Genomic DNA, 24,357 nt, shown 5'->3' with positions numbered 1-24,357 from the left:
AAAATGGTTTCCACACACTCTCTTTTTCTCTGTCTCCGTATATACATTTGTGATTATATAGTTCACTCCAAGCAAAACTGATCCATGAGAATCCTCATTTATACAACCAGCGGTTTTGCAGGTGAGCTATTATTTGCTTCTAAAAAGGATTCTCTACCAAACAAGTTTAAATAGAGTTGCTTCCTATTGGCGAGCTCCCTTAGTGCACCTGCGCTATGAATTTCTTCATGGGCGAACTCCTTATTGCAGTCAAGCAAAGTACAACCATGTTGGGCTTTGACCTCTGGGCCCAGATCTCCCATTAATGCCCCAGCAGGGGAGGAAGCCTATGGATTCTTTAATGGAAACCGCAAGCATCCCTATGAGGCAGACGTCTGAAGTCACGACCCACTTCTTAGGAAATGTACTCGAGCAAGGGAAATATCTATAATGGTCTTTTGCTTTTTTATGGTTTGCTTCTCCAATTGTAGATAATCACATTTTTTTTTTCTTGTTTGGAGCTATTTCGGATGGCCTTTACTGAATTCATCTTTCTGCTGCATAGTACCAGGAATAGGGTAGGAGGCAGAGGTTTTAAGTCATTCTTTTTGTGGTTGGCACATTTAGGGAAAGATTTGGTATCTTTGAAGGTGAAAACTAATGTTTCAGTGATGGTTTTAGACTATTCATGGCTTTCAGTTATGTAAGCAAGTTCTACTCCACTATCCCTGGTCCCTTGACATTTGTAACTAGTTGGTCACAATGAATGACCGAGTCACTTGGCCTTGGATTTGTTTTAATGCCTCCCTGGTTCCATACGAATGTGAGTAAGGCAGGGAGGTTAGAGCAGGGGGCAAGTTAGAAGTCAGTTTGATTTTGTCAGCCATAGGCAATGTGGACAAAGATATTATAGAGAAAAATGGTTGAATTCTTTTAAAAAAGATAAATTTACTAAGGAAGACTAAGGAGACATAGAATTAGCTTTAGTGCTAGGTAGCTCTCCCTGAGGCCCAAAAAGGAGAAACAAAAATAATATGATGATGTCAGGATTTTTCTATTTCTCACACCATTTATTGCTTCCATTCCAAGCATTGTCGTGTCTGGATAGCCATGTGATTGGTAAACACCGGCTGAGTAGCCAAAAAGAATGTGTTTGAATAAATTCCCTTGACGTGGTTTCCAGCCCTGAGGAGAGACAGTGTGTTTCTTGGGGAGGCAAGGACTTGCTTTCCTTGTGTGCCCCACTGTCTTAGGATGTTTCGTGTTGCTATTACGGAATACCCGAGTCTGAGTAGTTCACGAAGCATGGAAGTCTATTTCTCACAGTTCTGGAGGATGGGAAGTCCAAGGTCAAGGCACTGTTTGGTGTCTGCTGAGGGCCCCGTCTCAGCTTCCAGGATGGCACCTTGAATGCTGCATCCTTCTGGGGGGTGCAGCGGTGGGGGGGTGCCAGTCCTCACATGGCGGAAGAGTGGAAGGGGCAAGGGAAGGAGAGGGGGCCAAAGTTGCCCTTTTATCTTATTTTATTTTTTTGAGACAGAGGCTCGCTCTGTTGCCCTGGCTAGAGTGAATGCCGTGGCGTTAGCCTACCTCACAGCAACCTCAAACTCCTGGGCTCAAGCGATCCTACTGCCTCAGCCTCCCGAGTAGCTGGGACTACAGGCTTGCGCCACCAGGCCCGGCTAATTTTTTCTTGTCCAGCTAATTTCTTTCTATTTTTAGTAGAGACGGGGTCTTGCTCTTGCTCAGGCTGGTCTCGAACTCCTGAGCTCAAACAATCCGCCCGCTTCGGCCTCCCAGAGTGCTAGGATTACAGGCGTGAGCCACCGCGCCCGGCCCAAAGTTGCCCTTTTATAGTGAGCTTACGCCCACTATAACAACCTACCCCACCATAACAGCATTAATCCATCCAAGAAGGCAGAGCCCTCATGGCCTAATTGTCTCTTAAAGTCCCCACCTCCTAATACTGTTACAGTGGCACTTAAATTTCAACGTGAGTTTTGGAGAGGACAAACATTCCAACCACAGCACCCTCCCCACCTCCAAATCTCCCCCTTGGTACAATGTCCCTCTTGGCCCACCCCCATTCCTCACCCACCCACCCTGCCCACCTATCCCTGGCTCCCAAGCCATCCGCTGCCCTCCTGGGCTCATGAAAAGAACATTGGCCAGTGCCAAAAGGGTGGAAGTGCCTACTTTGTGCAAGTATGAACTCCTGGCACACTGGAGTCCCGAAGCATGGGCACCACGCACGCCCTTACTCAGGTACCTGCCTCTACCAGGTACCCCCCTGAGGGAAGAGGATATTCCCTAACGAGGCTGACAAGTTAGCATTTGTGAACACAGTTCTGATGTTGTTCACTGGGTTTCTTTGCCAGAAACATCCCCATGCACAGCTCTTTCAGCCAGAGATCCTTTGCTTTGTGTCTTTTAAGCTGCCCTGGGAACGGAGGCAAGGTGCTTCCTTGGAGGGAGGCTGCTCAAGGTAGGGGGAGAACACGTTCACACCGGAGACTACAGCCGACCCAGTCCCCGACTAAATGTCAACAGGAAGTCCCCCTCTCTGCATCTTTCAGCTCTTAACACAGTTTGGAAATAGCCCTGCCCTGGGGCCTCCAGTGACATCTGGGGGCTGAGTCATTTCACCATGACCTTGGCCACACCCACATGCTCAGTCATCTGAAACCTGCACCTCCCAGGGGGTTCAGGGGGTTTCTCTGGACATTTTTCTTGATTGGTGCATTTCTGCCAGGCCCCTGAGGTGACAAGTGACACGTGGTAGGGCCGGCATTGTGCACGGAAATATTCCATGAGGAGAACGTGGCCACTCAGAAAGGCTCGTGAATCTGCACTAAATTCTAAATTCAGGCCTAAAGTAACAAGTAGATTCTTGGGAACTTTTTTTTTTTTTTTCACTGTACTTGGTGTCCTTGTTACCAGGACCAAGTCCAGAACCTCAGTGTTTCTTGGGGGCAGGGCTCGTTCCGTTTGGGAACTAAGACTTGAGAGTATAGGAACAAAATGTGGGCCTTTCCACCGCCTGGGGGAGGGTGTTCTGTGAGCTTCCCCGGGCCAGATTTATTGACAAATCAGGGAGTTGCCCAGAAAAAATTGGGGGTGGCGGGGAGAGAAAGAGAGAGACAGATTGAAATTTGAAGGGAAGCAGAAAGTGTGAGTATCCCGCTAACAAAATTGCTAAACAAGGGAGAAGGGGGCCCCTTACTCTTGAGTTTGGTGAGGGTAGGAATCAGCTTTTTAATTTTTATTTGCTGGCCTGGGTAACGGGTGCCCCCAGGTTCTCCCCAAATGCCCATCTCTCCTGTGGCCTGTGTAGGGCTGTTTCTAAGGATGAGGGGCCAGGACTGTGATTTCTGATGGCCGAGGCACTCAGCTTGAAGCAAAGGGACACTCCCTCGAAGGGGACCTCGAAGTCCCCTGCAGCCTGACGCGCGAAGACACTCTGGAGCCTCAGCAATGTGCCTTTGCTGAAAGCGTGAGCAGCGGTGCGGGTCGTGGTGGATTGGAGGCTGGTTTTCTGTTGGGCCAGTTTCCTCCTTTGGGACAGAGGAGAGGGCCAGGAAGCCAACCGATCACCCGCCTGCGTGTGCTTTGGCCTAAGACACGGCGGCGCAGGCCAGCACGTGCCCCGGCTGGGCCCTCACAAAGCCCAGAGCAGCTAAGGTTCGGGGTCTGGCGGACACGGCGTGCGGTTTTCAAGCCTATCCCTTTTCTACCCCCTCATTCCAGAAGGTGCTGGACGAATGCCAGAACCAGCGGGCCTGCCACCTCCTGGTCAATAGCCGTGTTTTTGGACCTGACCTTTGTCCAGGAAGCAGTAAATACCTCCTGGTCTCCTTTAAATGCCAACCTAGTAAGTAACTTCCGAGGGGGACAGTGTGTTTGGGGTGTGGTTCCCTGTTTCATTCACACTCCAGGTGAAAATTCTCTGCGGGCTGCGTTCGTCTGACTTTGAAACTCTTGTTAGTAGAATGTCAGGCCTCGTCCTACCCAGTTTTTTCGAGAGAGAGTGTGTGTGTGCATGCATACATGTGAATTCTTATGAACGCCTGAATTTTAAAAATGCTTCCTAACATAAAAAACTCAGTTGTACCGACGCTGAGAGTATCAGGAGTGGCGAGAGACTGCAATTTCTGTTCCTTAAAATTGGGCTCGTCAGAGGCCGTCCTGTGCAGAGGCTGATCCCGGCCAAAGTGCTGCCTGTTTTTCCTTGAGGACAAGTGGCCCAGTTGCCCCCCCGAGCCCACCACTTCTGATCTTTATGAACTGGCTTCTCCCACTCTCACCCACGCGGGGGCTCCTTTAGCCGTGCGTCCCCAGGAGAATGAGGGAGGACATGGCTGGAGCCGTCTCTTTTATTCTGATTCTTGTTCCTTTCTCCATTGACTTTTGCCGTTTCTGATGCACATCGGTTTTGTGATCAACCCATTGCTGGCCAAAAATAATCGCTCTTCAGCCAGCGTGTCACACGTCCAGGCGCAGAGGGTCTGCTTAGAAGAAACCGAATGTAATAGTATTAGAGGCTCTCTAGCAACTTGTTGCAAAGAAACAACAGCAACATGTTTAATCGAAACGTAAGGAACCCCAGATCAGTGGGTGCTCTATACGTATTCATGGAACAAATGTTCACCCAGGCCGGGCGCGGTGGCTCACACCTATAATCCCAGCACTTTGGGAGGCCGATGCAGGAAGATTGTCTGGGGCTAGGAGTTCAGGACTAGCTTGGGCAACAGCACAACTCTCTCTCTACAAAAAATTAAAAAAAAAAAAATTAGCCAGGTGTGGTGGCGCATGCCTATAGTCCCAGCTACTCAGGAGGCTAAGGCAGGGGAATCGCTCAAGCCCAGGAGTTCGAGGCTGCAGTGAGCTGTGATCTGGCCACTGTACTACGGCCTGGGTAACAGAGCATGACCCTATCTCTATTTAAAAACAAAAACAAACAAACAAAAAAGGCAATGTTCACCCAGCAGAAGCTAGGTACTGTGCTTAGCTCTAGGGAAACACAGGTGAGCACATCCTAAGTAACCAGATCGTACAGTCTAGTGGGGGCCTGATAGTCATGTGGAATCACACGATATGTTCAAGATCCCAAGTGGGGCCAGGGCTTCCATGGAGAGGCCCTGGGAACCATGTAAGTAGCTCATATACTATGTAAGTAGCACCACCCTAAGTGGGGTTCAGGGGAGGCTCTTCTGAGCAGGTGACGATGGAGCTGAGAACTGCAGGGGTGGGGGCACAGAGAGAGCACTCTATACAGTAGCCTGTGGCTGGGGGCACAGGTGTGTTGGCGCAGCCGGTCAGGGGGCCGGAGGTGGGGGAGCGGCCCCAAGGGAGCACCAGCCAGAGAGCTGGAGCAGGGTCCAGGGCTGGCTGGGGAAGGAGTTGCGCTCTACCTGTAGGGCAGCGTCTAAGCAGGGAGGGTGCTTGAGGAAGTCAGAAAGCCCCGTGGGCTGCCCCACCAACAGATCAGAGGACAGACCCTTGTGTCACCTGGACCCTGGCACCCCGAGGCACTGCCCTGTGGGAAGTGGTGGAAGTGAGATTGTCTCCACACCTTGCTGCCCCTTTTCCTGCAGCTCTCCCACCTCCCGAGGTTCTTCTCCTCCATCTTCCCAGGGGCAGCCCCTGCGTGACCCTCTGATCGTCCGTAGGCACTGCTGCACCTGGGGGTGTGGGAACCGGTCGTGTGCATCCCTTCCCGCTCTGTGTTCTGTGAAATCTGCCATGTGGGAGGGCTTGCACCAGGGAAACTAGCAAATGCCACGAATCGGGGTGCATTTGTTTGTTTGTTTGGAGAGCTAGGTTACCGGCAAACCTCACCGGAACCTTCTTTTCCCTAGTGTGCACTGTGCTGTCCCAGCTCTTAGCCTTTCAGGGAATTTAGGTATCATGAGGCTTTGGATGCAGGCAGTTCTGGACTCATCCCTTTCTGCTGTGTAGCTGCTGTGTGGCCTTGGGCAATGTAGGGACACTTCCCGAGGCACCAGGACTCCACTGAAACATGAAGATAACGTTCCTTCTGCACAGGATTATTGTGAAGACTGTGAAAATACAGTGTTGTATGTAAAATGCTTAGTGCAGGACCTGTCGTGGAGTGGGGCTCGGTGATTGGTAGCTATATTCCAACAAGCAGATTAAAGTCATTCTTGCTGAAGATGTGAATGACTGAAACATTGATATAGCAAGGGTTGGGGCAGGGGTGAGGTCTTCCCTGGGAGCAGGCAATAGCAGGGGACGCTGTCTATAGAGAATTTCAAAACACAATAAAAGTCACCAAATGTCTGTCTGCATTTTAATATCATTAAACACTGGCAATTGTAGGCAAAGTCAGTAATAAAATACTGCCATCGTGGCAGATCCTCCCCTGCCCGCCTTTGCAAAGCCACTGCTGGGGAACTGAATGACGCATGTAAGGCTCTAACTAGTAGAATGAGGAGGGAGAATTTTGTGGCTGTTGTCCTGTAAGCAGAGTCGTGGCTCTGCCTTCCCAGGCTCCTGTCACTCTCCCCATCTAAACCCCCAGGAGTGTTGGCAACCTGCTTCTGGAAGGCTGCCCACACCTTCTCTAATCTGAGACCAGCTGGGAACTCTAACCGGCTCTACAACACATTCTCGTCCTCTAAGAAAAGTAGCAATGATGTTAGTAGTCCCGTTGTGTTTTAGAATCCAGAAATGTCACTCTTAGGTGACCGTGAATTAGCACATTCCCAAGCAACCAAGTGACTCAACATAATACAACAGCCACCCCGAGGACGTAATGTGACATGCACAGGCCCCCTCCATTCCAGGACATGATCTGCCCATAATCTGGGGACGAAATCGCGGGAGGCCTTACATTCGGGTGTTGTGTTACTCTGGGAGGGTTTTACTGGCATCGAGGCTGCCTTTAATGAATGGGCTTTAATAAATTAAAGAGATGTGGCTAATAAATGCGTTTCATGACAGGCCTTTAGAAAAATATTCTCGTTTTTTAAAATTCTGATTAAAAAAGAAAGAAAAAAACTAATCCTGTTAAAGAAGGTTCCAGTTTGCCGAGATAAAGCTTGGGTTTGTCCTGCCTTCTCCCGCCCCACTTCTAGACCAGCTCTGCCTCGGGAAGGCATTCTTGGCATTTTTTGGTGCTCTCCCAGTTGGAAGGGTGCTCTGGCTCTTTCGGTGTTTCTATCTGTGCCCTCTTTTTGCATCAAAGGCTCCAAATCGGGCAAAATTTCGGTGTCGGTGGGATTTAGCATCTACTCATAAACAGCACTGAAGAACTCATGCCGATGCGAATGTGACTCACCAAAGAGAATCAAACCCTCTGATGTTGGGGTCAGTTTTAGTGTTCTTTTTATTTGGGGAAAAAAACAAAAAACAAAACTATCCTTAGCTCTAGGTTTAAGCTGTTATATTAAGATTCCAATCGGCGGGTGAAGAGCCTTCAGATCATTTGCTTAGTCACCATTTTAATGTGCCCTCCTCGTGGTGGCTTTTTGTGTATGTTAAACCACTAGCCAGGAAGAGGACTTGTGAGCATCTGCAACCTGGTTTCTGCTCCGAGCCTTTCATTAATCTTGAATGTTCCATCGTCATGGATGAAAGGACCGAGGTTTACCAGCACCAAAGCTGGCGGTAATCTTGGGATCCTAAAAAATTTTCCTTCCTATCGTTCAAAACTTCGGTCTCACTGCTGCTCCTCCATTTTTGGTAGAAAGTTGTGGGAATTTACAAGTAACAGAAAAGTGGGGTTTATATTTGGGAATTATTTTCCTTCATGATTTAAGTGTGGGGCTTAGCATGATGGATTCCAGGCGATGAAGACCAAGCCGGCCACTGTAGCCAGTGTGTCCCTGTTCACGCCTTGCTGTGAGGTTTAAGGTGGGGGCTTTCAAACTGTTGTGATTGCAACCCATAGTGTGAAAAACATTTTACGTTTTAGCCCAACATAGCACGTACGTGCGTATATACAACTGAAAGAAAAAAGTTTTAAATTGCAAAACACTGTTTATCCTTTCTTCACGTATGCCCTTTGATGTTTTCTAAACTACTTTACTCTTTATTTTTATTTAATTATTTATTTTTTTAGAGACAGAGTCTCACTCTGTCTTCCAGGCTGGAGTGCAGTGGCGCAATCATAGCTCATTATAACCTGGAACTCCTGGGCTCAAGTGATCCTCCTGCCTCAGCCTCCTGAGTAGCTGGGACTACAGGTGCATGCCGCTATGCTGGGCTAATTTAAATTTTTTTTTTGTAGAGACAGGGTCTCGCTATGTTGCCCAGGCCTATCTCGAGCTCTTGGCTTCAAGTGATCCTCCTGCCCTGACCTCCACAGTACTAGGATTATAGATGTGAGCCACCATGCCCAGCTTTTATTTTTTTTTTAATCACTAGTCACAAGTCACTAATGATTTCAAGAATGATTAATGGGCCTCAAATCACAATTTTGGAAAACTTTGGCTTGAGGTGTATCAGGGACCTGGAATCAGCTGGCACTCCCATCCAGGAAGGAAACGTGGAAGGAAAACTTGAATGAATGAGAAGAGTGAGAGGCAGGGGTGCATGGGGGGCTAGTTTTCTCCCTCCCCATCCCTGCCAGGCCGGCCTGTGACAACCCGAGCAGCTCCTGTCCTTTAGCTCTTGTTTGCAGTTAACTCCAATGCTTGTTTGGCTGCAAGATGCACCTTTCTACACTGTGGTTGCCCTTTCAAAGTAGAAAACCCAGAACAGGGGATGATAGGGTGGAGCTGGCATTTTTTTCCTAATCTCTCTTGACAAAATGTTGTGGGGAGGAGAACACATGCAAATAAATGACCACAGTCCCCTTTATGTTTTGCTTTGCTTTTATTTTGCAAAATTTAAGATAAGTGACGAGCTAGGACAAGATTTTCTAACACATAAGAGATAAAAGTTAGTATCCAGAATACACGAGTCGCTCCTACAAACCATTTCTAAAAATCCAACCCACGACACGCAAAGGATTCGAAGAGGTGGTTCACAGGAGGGCAGTTTTGAGTGTTAAATTCCTTAATACATTTGAAGCTCTTAGCCCAGGGCCCTATTGAGAGGAAATACTCAGTTCTCAATGAGTGTTAGCTGTTATTATTTTAAAATATCTTTATTGAGGTATAGTTTACATAGCATAAAACTCACCCCCTTCTAAGTATACGGTTCAGTGATTTTTTTAGTAAATTTACTGACTTGTGCAACCATGACCACAATCCAGCTGTAGAACATCCCCACCATCTTGTAAAGTCTCCTCGCGTCCATCTGCTCTCACTCTTTAATCCCGATTCCGACCTCAGGGATCCGCTAATCTACATCCCGCCCCTCTAGGTTTTCCTCTTCTGCATATTTCGCGTAAACGGAATCATACTCTATGTGGTCTTTTGTGTCTGGAATGTCAGATATCACTGCTTTTAAAAATCACATTATTATTAAACATTTTTACTAATTGAATGCCTTGGGGGTACATTCTTTTTTAAAAAAACCCAATAAATTATGTTTTCTTCAGCAGTGCGTTTATAAGGCTAACTCTGTATGACGTTGCAGAGAAAGATTTTACTATGGTAAGCAGATTAAACAAACAAACAAATTTTCCCCTAAATTCTTTGGGAACAAAGTACGACATGGTTCGGATCATCCTAACCTAGAATGCGCCGTCAGCGTGAGGGTGAATTGTTCCTGGCTTACCAGATTTGGGACGGACTTCTCATACTTCTCTAAAGAAGGATTCTTAACAGACACAGTGCTTTGTTTTTGCGCCTTTCCCTGGAAATAATCTGATTTTATATCATCTTTCTCACTTTTTAAATGCATAAATGGGAAAGCTAGTTGTGGGGACGGTGGTGAAGTTTCACTGGGCTGTCTCTGGGGGTCTAATGCTTCTATCAGGTCATCCCTGGTCTTTACTTGTGTGGATTGCAAACCAACATTTGGGAAAAGACTCCCTTCAATTAAGGAACGTGTGACCTCCGGGGAGGAGAGAGAGAAACTTCCTTATGGCCAGTCCCTTCCTGGGACCCAAGCCAGCCAGCGCACCTGCCTTCACCCCGGCCCCTCTGCTCGCTTCGCCCCTTCGTAGACTTCCTGGGGTGTTTGTGCTTGTCAACAGGCTGCTTCCCACCCCTTCATGCAGAGGGCTTTATTTTCTAGGGTTAGAGACCCCATGGGCAGGCAGGGCCATCTCGATTGCCCACTTTTCAGGGTGCGGACCTGGGGGTCGGGGGTGATCGGCGGGGCTTGGGTGGTGCTCACCGATTCCTTCTGGGGGAAGCTGATGGTGCTGCTGATTTTTATTTCTGCTTCAGATGAATTTAAAAACAAAACCGTGTGTGAAGACCAGGAGCTGAAACTGCACTGCCACGAATCCAAGTTTCTCAACATCTACTTTGCAGCCTACGGCAGGAGGACCCAGGACAGGGACGTCTGTTCCTCGGGAGCAGAGCGGCTCCCCCCCTTCGGTATGTGTTCTTACATGGTTACAATTGGGGCTCTGTCTGTGTGGATCGGGGCCCAGAAGGAAGCCACGGCAGCGGCCGGCTCCTGAGTTCCAGGGAATGCCAAGGACAGGCAGGAACCACCACACTGGGGGCACGCCGGAGGAGACGCCACGTTCTTGAATCTGTCATTGTTCGGTCATTCAACACCGAGTGGTTATTGAGCACCTGCTGTATGCAGGGCCCTGTTCTAGGCATGGGGAGCCATAAGTGACCAATATAGAGTCTACACCTCACCCTACCCAGAGCTGACCTTGCAGCCATGGATGGGGAGATGGTGAGAAAACAGATAATAAGTGAGCAAACACGTTGTATGTCAGGTGTGGATGAGATATGTGCTGGGGTCGGAAAGGCAGGTGGGGAAGGCTGGGCGTGTGCTGCAGGGAGCTGCGACTTTGTGGGGTGATGGCATGCTGAGCAGAAACTTGGAGGGGCCGAGGGAGTGAGCCTGCAGCTGCCTGGGGACGAGTGTCCAAGTGGAGAGAGGATCCAGTTCAAGGCCCTGGACTGTTGCCAGGTGTTTAGTGGCAGAAGAGCCCAGTGCGCCAGTCTTCTTGGAGGTGATGGCCACGATAGGGCCCGAGAACTTCACCCAGCAGAGCCGTCCTGTATTATCCAGAGAAGCAGACCCAATAGCATATGTCTATGCATATTTATATGGAGAGAGAGGGGTGTTAAGGAATTCGTTCATATGATTGTGGGGGCTGGTGAGTCTGAAATGTGCCAGGCAGGCGGGCAGGCTGGAGACCCAGGGAGGAGTTGAGGTTGCAGTCTTGAGTCTGAATTCTGCAGGATGGCAGGCTGGAAACTCAGGCAGGATTTCTGTGTTGCAGCCTGGAGAAGAATTCCTTTTCAGGGAAACCTGAGTCTTTGCTCTTATAACCTTCAACTGATCGGATGAGGCCCACCCACATTATGGAGGGTAATCTGCTTTACTCAAAGTCTATTGATTTAAATGCTAGTCGCACGTTAAAAATAGTTTCACAGCAACATCTAGACTGGTGTCTGACCAAACAGCTCAGCACTATAGCCTAGTCAAAGTGACACGTTAAAAATAGCCATTGTACTCCAATCTGCGGTGGTGCAAAATCTTGATCTCTCTCTGCTGAGTTATCAGAGATTATAGACCTAGCTGTGAAACAGCCCAGGGAGTTTCATTTATTGATCAAAATCTAAAATGAGCTCCTTCATGTATTAAATTGCTACAGTTTGGCCAGGCACAGTTGCTCACTCGTACGATCCAAGCACTATTGGAGGCTGAGGAGGGAGGATCACTTGAGGCCAGGAGTTTCAGACCAGCCTGGGCAACATAGCAAGACCCTGTCTCTATAGGATAAAAAAATAAAAAAATTAGCTGGGCATGGTGGCGTGTGCCTGTAGTCCTGGCTACTCAGGAGGCTGAGAGATAGGAGGATCGCTTGAGCCCAGGAGTTTGAGGATACAGTGAGCTATGAGCATATCACTGTACTCCAGCCTGGGCAACAGAGCAAGACCCTGTCTCAAAAATAAATAAATTGCTACAATTTACTTGTGGCTCACATGTGAAGTTCAACATAAATTTAAGAAAGAAATGCATGCCTAAGAAATACCTTGGACTTGAAAAACAGAAAAATGAGCATTGATGGACGCATGCCTGTAGTCCCAGCTACTTGGGTGGCTAAGGCAGTAGAATTGCTTAAGCCCAGGAGTTCAAGCCCCATTTGGCAGTTGAACCTGTTAGGAGAGGAGCCCTCACCCCCAGATCTAGTTAAGGGCAGCCGCGTGTCCACATCAGCCTGCCTCTGTGGTCACCCTCGGTGATGCAGCAAGGTCTGTGGACGGAAGGCTCTGTGCCCCTTGCTGAGCTGTTCAGGGTGGAAAGTTTGAGCTCACAGAGCAAAACCCACCAGCTCATCCTCTTCCCTCCCTCTGTCCTCACAATCAATCCACTGCGCCTGGTAGATGTGCGAGGGTGAGGACCAGGCCGCTGTACACGTGAGCCACGGCCACAGTGCCAGAGCCCTCTGGACCTGCGCTCTGCAGTGTGACGAAGCTCCAAGGGAAAATCAAAGGGCCCCAAGAGTGCCCCGTTCATTCTGTGTCCAGCCCCACGGAAGCCTCAGCTGTGTCCTCACCTTTTAGGTTAGTGCTAAGGGCAGAACCGTGCACGTAGAAATGCAAACCTTTGGCTCCTGTGCTGGTACATTTCCTCAGCCAAGCTAAGAAATCATTCGCCCCTTGGCCCAGGTAGAATGCCCATGGAAGTTTTAAATTGCGCTGGGCATGTACTCCCTGCAGAATCATGAGTTCACCCCTCTTGTCTAAACATGCTTTAATATCACGCACACTCCTTTGACCTGTCTCCCACCAGCCACCCAGCCACTCCCTGCAACAGTCCTGTGGGCTCTCCCCGATGGTGACGCATCTCCAATCCGGCCACTTTGCTCCCAGCCCACTCTGGGCATCTCTGCCCTGGACATGGAAGCCGCCTCCCTTCCTCACTTAGCAGCTGGAGGGATTTTATGTAAATTAAATCAGATCACATCACCATCAGCCCCAAAGCCCTTCACTCTGCCCGCTGCAATTAGAATCCATCCATCCCCGGCTGTGGTCCTGCCTCTCCCTCCCCCCCCCCGACTGCCTCTGGAGCGCCCCACGCTCTTTCATACCCCCGGGCTTTGGCCTGGACCATTCTCACCCCACATCCTGTGTGGCTGGCTCTGTCTCAGGATTCAGAATCAACTTGGATGTCATCTCGGAGAGGTTTCCCAGAGCATCTGCGAGCACAGTGCCTGGTCCCTGCAGTCCCTCTCGTGCTGTCCTGATTTTCTTTATCTCGTGGGAACAGTTGACGTTACGTGTGTATGATCCATTTCCCCAGAAGCTGAGCACCGCGGGGACTGTTTCTGTGCAATTTCCAGGGCGGTGCCTGGCACAGACTGGGTGCCTATGTGAGTCCTGAGATCCACGAATGAGTCGGAGCCCTCCTAAGTGAGGTGCCCGCACTTGGCTCCCCGGCATAGACGGTTGTCTGCTTGCAGGCTGGGGACGTCGGCCTGGTATTGTCACAGCTTCCAACCTCTCATGAGATGCTGGAAATCCGGGTTTTTTAAAAAATGTAAAATGTTCCAACTTTTAAAACCCTGTGTGAGCCAAACAAAACATGCCTACAGGCCACATCCGGGCCACGGGCTGCCGGTGTGTGTGTGATCTCTGCTATTATTACTGCAGCGCAGACACATTGCTTTGAAGAAGGGGGAAGGGCTATTTATCCTTAACCCTAGAACCCTTCACAAGGGCCAAGGGCTCGGTTCCCACCACGGACCTTGGTAAGGGTGCTCTGCCGTCCAAATCCCGGCACATCTGGTTGGAGAGGTTGATTTGTGTACCTTTTCTCTTGTGTATAAGCTGAAGTCTGGCACAACCCGACCTGCCGCAGATTCTGGGTGCCCCATTGGAAGCACACGTGGTGAAGCCCAGCGGGGCCTCGGGGACGCTCTCCGCGGTCAGGGACCCCTTGGGTTTTCACAACAGCTGAGTGTGGCTTCAGCACTCAGATACCGTGGGAGGGCATTTCCGGTTCTTTCTAAAATGTTATCTTCGTCATCATCATTATTGTTCTGCACAAACAGCACAAGGACATTTAACAGAAATAAGAAAGAGATTTAGCCACGAATTTTGTCCATCAAATGAAAAGATTTTCTGGATTTCTTCCAAGTCCTGGAGTACGAGCCTAGCACGGTTTTACATATGGCAATTTGCAAGCAGACACATTTCGTTCTGCCTCTTTCCTTTAACTTCATATCATATGTGTTTTTCCACGTGGCTAACAAGATCCTGACAATGTCGATCACCTCCTAATGTCTTGTTAAAGAGATACATTAAACCACGTACTCAACCATTCCCTAGTGGCTGGATATTTTTCCTTGTTTCCGACTTTCACATATTATGAATAATGTATCATGAGCTCATGCTTGTAGCTTTTCCTTTTTCTGTCTTCTCCCAGAGAAGTTATCCTTGGGATAAATTCCCAGAAATTTTATACCAAAAGAGGCATGAGCATGTTTACAGTTCCTCATACGTATCATCAGAGTTTTTCCAAAACCTTGTTGTACGAATTTATATGTGTAAACAGTGATGCATGGCCGTGGGTTTCCCTGCCACTTTGGCAGCCTTATGTATGATTTTTCTGCATGTTTCCAATTTAAGAGGCATAAAATAGTCCTTTAGTATTGTTTCAATTTGCCTTTCTTTGATTAGGAATGACCTTGAACATTTCCCACGTTTTTGTGGTTATTGTATTTGTACTTGCATACCTCGTCATCTCTCTAGCCTTTGCCTTTTATTTTTTTCTGTTGGGATCTTTATTTATTTATTGCACAAACTTTTATGAACTCTTGGCGGAGTAGAGATAGTAACCCTTGGCATGCTTTTCCTGCTGTAACTGTCCCACCCGCCTCAGTCTACTCGTTTCTGAACATACAGTTTGGGCTGGTTATTTTTTGATTCTATGTACGTCTCATGTAGAATAAGTTCAGGAGGAAGGGGCTGAGTCCCTGTGTCGAGGGGCCGCCCTGGTGGAAGTCAGGGCATACCTGCAAACCTCCCAAGTGACAGATGTGACACCATTGTGCCCTCATCTCCAGGGCTGTCCAAGCCTGGCTGGCTGTATGCCCCCTGCCCCCAGTGGGACACACACTCTTCCTGGGCATTCCCAAGGACGTGAGGGTGCTCACACCTGCCTCAAAAAAGCCTCCAAGGCCGGGCGCGTGGCTCACGCCTGTAATCCTAGCACTCTGGGAGGCCGAGGCTGGCGGATCGCTCAAGGTCAGGAGTTTGAGACCAGCCTGAGCAAGAGCGAGACCCCGTCTCTACTAAAAATAGAAAAATAGCCGGGCATGGTGGCACATGCCTGTAGTCCCCGCTACTCAGGAGGCTGAGGCAAGAGGATCGCTTGAGCCCAGGAGTCTGAGGTTGCTGTGAGCTAGGCTGATGCCACGGCACTCTAGCCTGGGCAACAGAGCCAGACTCTGTCTCAAAAAAAAAAAAAAAAGCCTCCAAGTTCTAGACCCAGAGGAAGGAGGGCAGTGCCCCATGCTTGTGTACAAAGCCCTAAGTGGTCCCATCTGAACCACATCAGGGCAGGCCAGGCTGTAGGGAGGCAGGGGCTGAGGAGGTCAGCTTCAGCCACACGACCCACCCCGGTTTTGCACAGCATGTCCCGGCCTTCTCCCCACCATCCCACACATAGACGGTGACATCTGTGGGGGTAGAAGGGAGACAGCTACTCAATGCCAGCATCAGTGGCCGGGGGGAGCTGGGGACATCCCAGCATGCCGTGTCTATTCACTGTTCAGTTGGGAGGCTCTGCCCTGACGATGCTCTTGGGCTCAGGGCATAAAGATTACAGGTGTGGGGATTCTCTCCAAGATGCTTAGCTCTCCCTAACACCCGCCTCAATGTGCCCCAGCTCGTGCCCACTACCTGATCCCAAAGCCACCTCACAATTTGGGGATTTTGTTTGCTCAGAAACCCCCTTTCAAGCATCAAAATATGAATTTATTTTCTTTTGCTGTGTAGTGAAACACCCTAAAGCTTAACGGTTTAAAACAAAACATGACTGTGGGACAGGAATTCAGGGGTAGCTGAGCCTGGTGGGTCTCGCTTAGGGCCCTGGTGAGGTTGCAGCCTGGTGTTGGCTGGGGCTGCCAGGGGGCTGGCTCCTGGGGTGGGCAGGGTGGTGCTGCTTGTTGGCGGGAGGCTTCATTTCCTCCTGACACAGGTCCCTTAAGTGTCCTCATGACACGGCAGCTGTCTTCTCCCAGAGAAAGCAATGGAAAAGGACTGGTGAGAACCGTGTGCTCTCGCCTCTGCCCTGCTCTGTTGGTCTGATGCACCGTGGAAGGAGGCTGCACGCGGACATGAGTTGCAGGAGGTGAGGATTGGGGGCCAGCTTGAAGGCTGCTATGGGCTAACTTGTGTCCCCCCCGAAATCATATGTTGAAGTTCTAACCCCCAAGACCTCAAGATATGACTTTATTTGGGCATCGGGTCTTTAAAGAGATAATGAAGTTAAATAGAGGTCATATGGGTGGGTCCTAATCCAATCTGGCATGTCCCTAGAAGAAGAGGAGATTGGGACTCAGAGAGGCACAGAGGCAAGGGAGTGAAGACTCAGGGAGAAGACGCCATCTACACGCTAAGGAGAGAGGCCTCGGCAGGAACCAGCCCTGCCGACACTTTGATCTTAGACTTCTAGATCTAGATCCAGAACTGTGAGGAAGTAAATTCCTGGTGTTTAAGCCACCCAGTTCGTGGTACACCCTAGCAAACTGATACAAAGACTGATGACCACAACTATTAAATGTCAAGGAAGAGCAGCGAGACTGTTGAGCAATTGTGAGACCTTCAAAAAGCAACATCTTACTGTCCTGCAGGTTCTAACAAAGATAGATTTGATGTCCTGTCCTGAGGGGGGCTGACCCAAAGGCATTTGTGAAAGATCTTACAGCAAGTTAGATCCGTCAAAACTCATGCCTCGTCCAGTGAACGAGAAACTGACAGCAAGACATGACAGTGATTGATCATCGCTGGTCCTCAATGAACACCAGCAGAACAATATTTTAACACAAGAAGGGAGTGAGCCTTCCCGAAGGCCGGGGCCTGAGGACGCAGGGCTTCAGAAAGTCCCCCTGGCCGGGCATTCGCTGTGGTGCATCATTTCCTGCTACAGTTCCAGTTTCTGGGTGGGCTCCAGGGAGTCTGCTATTTCCTTAATAAGAGAATGAGAAAACCACACAATGGGCCTTATAGGCTGGGCTGAGGCTGTCGCAAGGCCAAGTGTGGGCAGGCCTGGACTTTCCAGCCAAAGATCACGGTGTCAGGGGCTCGTACTGCCAAGACAGTGCCACTTAAGAGCAGCCAGCCCTATTATCTAAATAAACACAGGTTGGAAGGAGCGATTAACTTCAGTTTCAGTGTTAAACAATTGCCAAAAAATAAAAATTAACATGGCTGAGTATCTTGTTATCACATGTATTGGGGGTGGAGGGCAGTGTGCCAGAAACAGGGTGCAAACAAAATCTGCCTGGGAGGGAAATAACCACCTAAAAAAACCCCAGCAAAATCCTGCGAATGGTTCAGCACCCAGTGTCAACAAAGATATGGTCAGACCTGAATTACCTTGGACCTCTTCCTGAAAACATATTGTGGGTTCTTTCACTCTCACTAGGATAAATTCTTTCGCTCCCAGGGTAACTTAAAAGTTCAAACTCGTGCCCACTGTAAATCACCACGGGTCCTAAGACTTCCTAGGTCAAAAAGGATTGTGTTCTTATAACTGGGGTCTTTTCTTTTCCTTCTTCTGTTAGCCTTAGAGAATATGGTCAGGCATATGTCCTTAAAACTCCGAGAAAATGTGAGTTTTCCAGGGTACTCTCTGGGGGCCACGTTCATCAGTACAACTTTTCTGGGTACCAGTTTGGCGGTGTGTATCAAAAGCCTTAATGTTTGAATACCCTTTGACAAGGCAATCTACTTCCAAGAATTCCTTTGGAAATAGCATGCTTGTGTGCAAATATTTAGCTCTAAGGGTGTTCCATGTAGCATCGCTTATAATATTCAAAAATAGAATTATGAATGTCCACCAATAGGGGGATTGTAACTAGAGTAGGTACATCCATAAAATGGAAAACTATGCAGCTTTTTCAAATAATGCTTATTTGAAAATGTTCACGAATGTATTAATAAACAGGGAAGAGTAACATACAAAATAATATGTATATGATCCCACTGAGAGGGAAGGACATTTACACACAGAGAAGTGCCTGGAAAAGTGTTCTTTAAAGGTTAACAGCTTTTTTTTTCTTGATAGTGGGATTTACTGGGTATTTTTGCCTCCCAGTTTTGGCTTATCTGTGTTTTTTAAATATGAACATGTATTTATTTTGCAACTGGAAAAACAAAAGTAGTTATGTTTTAAAACATCAGACTTCTAAGATAAATTTTATCATTCAGACTGTTAATTCTTCCTAATGTAGGTAGTTTATATAGAAATCATACATTCCATTCTATGTTCTGTTGAGATTTAAGATGATTTTTTCTACGTAGGGAAAGGAGTTTTGTGGAGGAGGGGCTAGTTTTTGGCTAACTTATATTTAAAGATTGTGGTTTGGTTTATTTGAGAAGAAACAGAACCTTTTTATTTAAACTGGTAAATGTGCTCAGCTAAGAACCCCAAGTAATAATGAGGTTCCTCAAGACAACAAAAGTATCCTCAATTCACCCTGTGCACCCATGAAGCAATAAAAAATAAACTGGAAGAAAAATGAAAGGATGTATCTTTACTCCTAGATAAACTTTTCATGGCTTCTGGGACAAATTCAGTTATATAAAAGAAAAGTTATAATATTTACAGAGAATTTTACATTTCTGAAAAAATTACTTGAAGACTCTTACTATTCAAAAACTATCTTCTATCTGGGCATGAATTTTATTTTACTTTTTAAGAAAGATCATTTTATACACTTTCAAAGCCATGTTAACTCACAAAAGCTTGAAAAGTACCTTAAAATTACTAAGGGAGGAAAAACCACCTCTTTCTCACCAGCCAAAAATATTCTCTGCTGCCATCTCGGTGATTCTCCTTTTAATCTTTTTTTTCCCATATTCGGGTTTAGGACATTAATATTTAGCGCTGATCACATCGTACTGTATATGCTTGTTTTCACTTCGCCAGACCAAAGACGGCACGTAATTTAGACTCTAAGTTGTCAAAGTCCCAAAGGCCTTTTGCCAAAGTACCACTCTGGCACCCGACGTTAAGTGCGCTGATGGCAATAATGGTGACTTGCATACATTGGGTGCTGGCTTGGGCCACTCTGCAGGCACCGTTTCATTTAATAGTCACACCAACCCAGGGGTCGGCTCCCAGTATCTTCGCTGGCCAAGTGAGGAAACTGAGGCGTAGCAAGGTCGCTCTCTCAGCCCGCACTCTGTCCTGCTCCTCACAGCTACTGCAGGCAGATGACCCGAAATCTTCACCACAGCAGATTTCTCAACCCGAGACGTCTGATGGAAACAGCTAACGTTTGTGTGGCTTTACGTACTGCGGTTGCCTCGTACAGACCTCACAGAAATGCAGTGATGAAGGTATTCCTCGTGTTACACGGGAGGGAAACCGAGTCTCAGAGAGCTTAGCAGACACCAAGTGCTGGGCAAACAAGAGTGAAGCTCAGCCTCCCCTCGCCCTCCCACGGCTCTCGGTCCCACGGGAGATCCAGGCACCAGCTACTGACAGCACGACACAAGCATCACAACTCGCGCAGGCCCAGCTCCCCTAAGCAGCCTGTCTACGGAGCTTCCGCCTGTGCTCTGGGAACCACTGCCCGGGCCCGTTGGGGTCTGGGGGTGGTAACATCTCTGTGCTATTCCGAGCCCTGGACTTCTGCACCGTCCTTTGTGGCACGCCACATCCTCTCCCCACTCCCACCTTTGTAAACAGTCCCTTTATTAAGCCTTGATCTGAGCCAGAGGTGGCCTGCCAGGCCCCTGATGACGCACTGCCTGTGGCTCTTCTTACTAAACTAGTGGAGCGAAACGTGCTCTCCACAAACACGGACTTGACTTGATGTTTCTGGCGCTCGGTGTAGACAGGCACTTACAGCATCCTCTCACATCCTTTATCCACTTCTCCGCTTGCTCTGTTTACTCTTCATCCACGAGGACCCTGCAAAGCCGCCCCGGCAAGATGCGCCCCGGAGCACGGCATTCTGAAGCAGTCAGGGGAAAGACAGATTTATTCCAAGCCCAGAGTGAGGGCCTGAGAAAAGCTGATCCAGGGACCAAACAGAAGGATGACAGCTCCGTGGCTCCCTAACTCTCCTGGAGGAGGCTGTTCTCAACATAGATTTGAACTCGGAGATCAAGCACCCCCACAAAAAAAGCACGTTCCAAAGCCAGATGTACGGGACATTTGCATTACCTGATGTGCCATTAGTCCACTAATTCATTCATTAAGTGCTTAATTGGTGGGTGCCTACCGTGTGCCCGATTTATCAGGCTTTGTGGAATTGTACTCAACAAAATAGATCAGAACCTTCATGAATATATTCAAATCAAGTGCTTTTGTGATAATGTTCCTCACCATTTGTTGTGAAGGCTGTGTGTGTATACATATTTTTTAAAATTGTCCTTTCCTCAAGGGCATTGTCTTTCCAATTCTTTAGTGTTTAGAGTTAGCTATAAACCCTTCCTTTCAACTGGACTCTTTGACAGCTCTCCAATTACTATAAGAGAGAAAAGTGGAGTTTCCCCGTAACACTAGTTTCCTACCTTTCTCTACCTGCGCAGTCCCTGGGGTACCTCCTTGGAGCCTGTGGCTCCCCGAAACATAGTTTGATGCCAGTGCTCTTGGGCAGGAACTCCCATTTAGGTATGTACTTAGGGCCTGCTTTGCTTCCGACACTGTGCTAGCCCATTCCACTCACATGTGCAGCCCTTGGCTCTGTCTGTCAGCCTTTCAGGTTACCTGGCCATAAATTCCTCTCTTACTTAGAGACTCTTGCTTCTTTTTTCTGACGCTTGTCCCTCAGCAGATGCATTGGTCTGTGATTTCAGCCCTAATCTGCCTTCTGTGCGTGCACCTTTGGCCTCCGTGAGGACCCAGCACCACCCACCCCGGGCGCTTCTGTCCGCGAGCAGCCGGCCCACTGGAGCAAATTCCAGTTCCCTGCTGCCTCCAGATCCATTAAATTCCCACTCACCCCACAGTGAGGGGTTGGCTGTTGCCAAACCACAGAAACTTCCCTCACTTGGTGATTTTTTTACTCCATAAGCATTATTGGTAATGCCCTCTCCTTCCAGAGCCCAGCCCACATTTTCCCATGGCTCATTCTGGAAGCATCGGACAAACATATCATCCAATGTACGCTTCCTCCCCTGCCCTTGACTTTCTCCCCACCAGACCGTCTGCTCTCTTGCTTTCCTCCAGCTGGGCCACATCTTTCAGGTACTGCAACCGATTGCACATCCAAAACTTGCCTTATGTCAATCGTTTATACTCCCCCTTTTTTCATTTGTTTTTCTTTCATATTCGGACCCGTGGATCTCTTCCCTCCTTTAAGAACCTTCTTTCTCTAATCCCCCTGTTCTGTCTCCTTGAGCAGACTCTCAGGATCCAGAGCCCCTAATTTCTTCTTCACCACAGCCCAGCCTTTTATCTTCTCTCTTTTCTACCAAGTTATTTGAGCCCGTGATTCTTGACATACCTATTCCCACTCTTGTCTAAGTAGAGAAATCCTATTTAAGGGCATGGTCTTGAATGTAAGTCAACCAGACTAACGTTCTAGGGCCCACACTACCACCAGATACTGAGACCTTAGGCAAGTTACGTAACCTTGGCAAGACTTCTGCATTAATCAGGGTACTTAACGTTAACTGTTAGAGCAAATAGCTCAGTGGCTTAACCCAGTAAAGGGAGTGGTTTAACTCAACGCAGTCCTGTGGAACTTGGGTGGTTCTCGTGGGCAGTTCACCTCCAGGCAATGACTCAGGGATCCAGGCTTCTTCCACCTTGTGAGGTTCCAGCATAAACAGAGCAGGGACATCATCAGAGATGTGCTTTTAGAAGTTGACTGGCAGCATCGTTTGAATTGATCGCCATAAACAGACAAAAGGAAGAAAGGATGGATGGGGAGCTGTTGATCTCACTGTTGTTCTTGACTCCTAACTTCCTCTCTTCCCCTGTATTCAAGTTTTTACCAGGTGTTGCTGCTTCCTTTGTGCCCGTCTGAGACATTTCTGACTCTTAATGCCCACAGATAAATCTATATTTTAAAATTTCCTGTAGCATTATTACCTGACTGCTTGCCTCCAGCGTCTCCTGTCTCCATTTAATCCTTAAGATTTCTGGGACAAAAAATCTTTTTGGGAAAAAAACAAGCCTTTTATTGGCCATTTTTATTTTTAAATTTTTAAATATATTTGATGTAACACTTATGTAAGTTGTATAAGTGGAACAATATAGTGCATTACACCCCAAAGACCTCAAATCCAACAACTAACTTGCCTCTAATGGGTTTGTCCTTGTCCCACCCCCCATCCCTCCCGGTGGTAACTGCTATCCTGAGATTTGTATTTACACAAATATATATATACTTATTATTTTTACTATTTAGCATTATTTAGTATTTTTTTTTTTTAGATTTTTTTGGCTCATGAAAATGGTGGCGTAATATTGTGATATAATAAGAAATATATATTTTAATCTTCATTCAGCTCCTGGCCAGAGCTCCTAAAACCCTTGTGATTTCCTAAATTATAAAAGCAATAGGAGCATCTCTTGTTATAATATCTGGACTTTGTCCCTGGCTCCTAAAATAGCTCCAGAATTATGAAGACGAAAGGAGCATCTTTTGTTATTCATAGCAAGTCCCTTTCAGACACACCTGAGTTTATATCGATGAGGATGGGGGACTGGTAGTCCAGGGAACGAATCATGTAATTAGAGGGTTGGAACATCATCCCCACCCTCACCCCTCATCTACCCAGGCGGTTCATCACCAATGGCCAATGATTTAATCAATCACTCCTATATAATTGGACTTCCATAAAATCCTTCAACAGTGGGGTTCAGAAAGCTTCCAAATCCATCAAGTTGCTTGGAGGATAGAACCCGCCAGACAGGACCTGGAAGCTCTGTTTCCCTTCCACATACCTCACCTTATTCATCTCTAACATGTGGCTGTTCCTGAGTTGTGTCCTTTTATATTAATAATAAGCCAGTCATCTTGTAAGTAAACTGTTTTCCTGAGTTCCATGAGCTGTTCTAGTAAATTATCAAACCTAAGAAGGGGATTGTGGGAGCCCCCAACTTATACCTGGTCAGTTAGAAGTATGGGAGGCCTGGACTTGCAGTTGGCACTGGGGTGGGGGACAGTCTTGTAGGACTGGACCCTTAACCTGTGGGATCTGTACTAACTCCAGGCTGTTAGTGTCATGATTGAGTTAAATTGTAGGATACCTTATTGGTGTTTTCAAGAACTGGATAATTCTTTCCTTTAGGTATATACCCAGAAGAGGGATTGCTGGGTCATATGCTAGTTCTATGTTTAATTTCTTTAGGAACCTCCATACTGTTTTCCACATTGAGTGCACCAATCTCCATTCCCACCAACAGTGTATACAGGTTCTCTTTTCTCTGCACCTTTTCCAACACTTGTAATTTCTTGTCTTTTTGATAAAAGCCATCCTAACAGGTGTGAGATGATATCTCACTGTAGTTTTGATTTGCATTTCCTTGACAAGTAGTGAGATTGAGCACCTTTCCACTTACCTGTTGGTCTTTTTTGTGTCTTCTTTGGAGAAACGTCTACTTGTCCTTTGCCCATTTTTTAATCGGTTATTCATTTTTTTGCTGTCGAGTTGTGTGAGTCCCGTATATATTTTGAATGTTAAACTCTTACCAGATATATGGCCTGCAAATATTTTCTCCCAGCCTGTAGGCTGGGATATTCAGTTTTCCCAGTGCTAATTATTGAAGAGACTGTCCTTTCCCCACAGTGTGTTCTTGGTGTCCTTTTCAAAGATTAGTTCACTGTATATGCTTGGGTTTATTTCTGGGCTTTCTGTTCTTCCATTAGTCTATGTGTTTGTTTTTATGCTGGCACAATAGTGGCATGTAGTAGATTTTGCAATCAAGTAGTGTGATATCTCCATCATTGTTCTTTTTGCTCAAGATTGCTTTAGCTATTCAGGATCTTTTGTGGTTCCATATGAACTTTAGGATTGTTTTTTCTATTTCTGTGGAAAATGTAACTGGAATCTTATAGGGATCACATTGAACCTATACATCTCTTAGGGTAGTGTGGACATTTTAATAATATTATTTCTTCCAATCTATCAGCAT

General features: G+C 47.5%; 1 protein-coding gene across 1 annotated transcript in view; it reads left to right on the top strand.

The window, feature by feature from the left end:
• Nucleotides 1-24,357, top strand: part of EVA1C (eva-1 homolog C (C. elegans)) — a 95,994-nt gene that overhangs the window by 42,722 nt on the left and 28,915 nt on the right. Inside the window, exons 3-4 of the mRNA XM_012657349.1 lie at nucleotides 3,727-3,850; nucleotides 10,284-10,436. Coding sequence (XP_012512803.1) covers nucleotides 3,727-3,850; nucleotides 10,284-10,436 — 277 coding nt within the window. The remainder of the gene's footprint in view (nucleotides 1-3,726; nucleotides 3,851-10,283; nucleotides 10,437-24,357) is intronic.

This window comes from Propithecus coquereli, unplaced genomic scaffold (genome assembly GCF_000956105.1).
Source record: "Propithecus coquereli isolate 6110/MARCELLA unplaced genomic scaffold, Pcoq_1.0 Scaffold54, whole genome shotgun sequence".
NCBI lineage: Eukaryota > Metazoa > Chordata > Mammalia > Primates > Indriidae > Propithecus > Propithecus coquereli.
The sequence above is the reverse complement of the archived record's forward strand: the minus strand, read 5'-3'. Positions and strand labels throughout refer to the sequence as shown.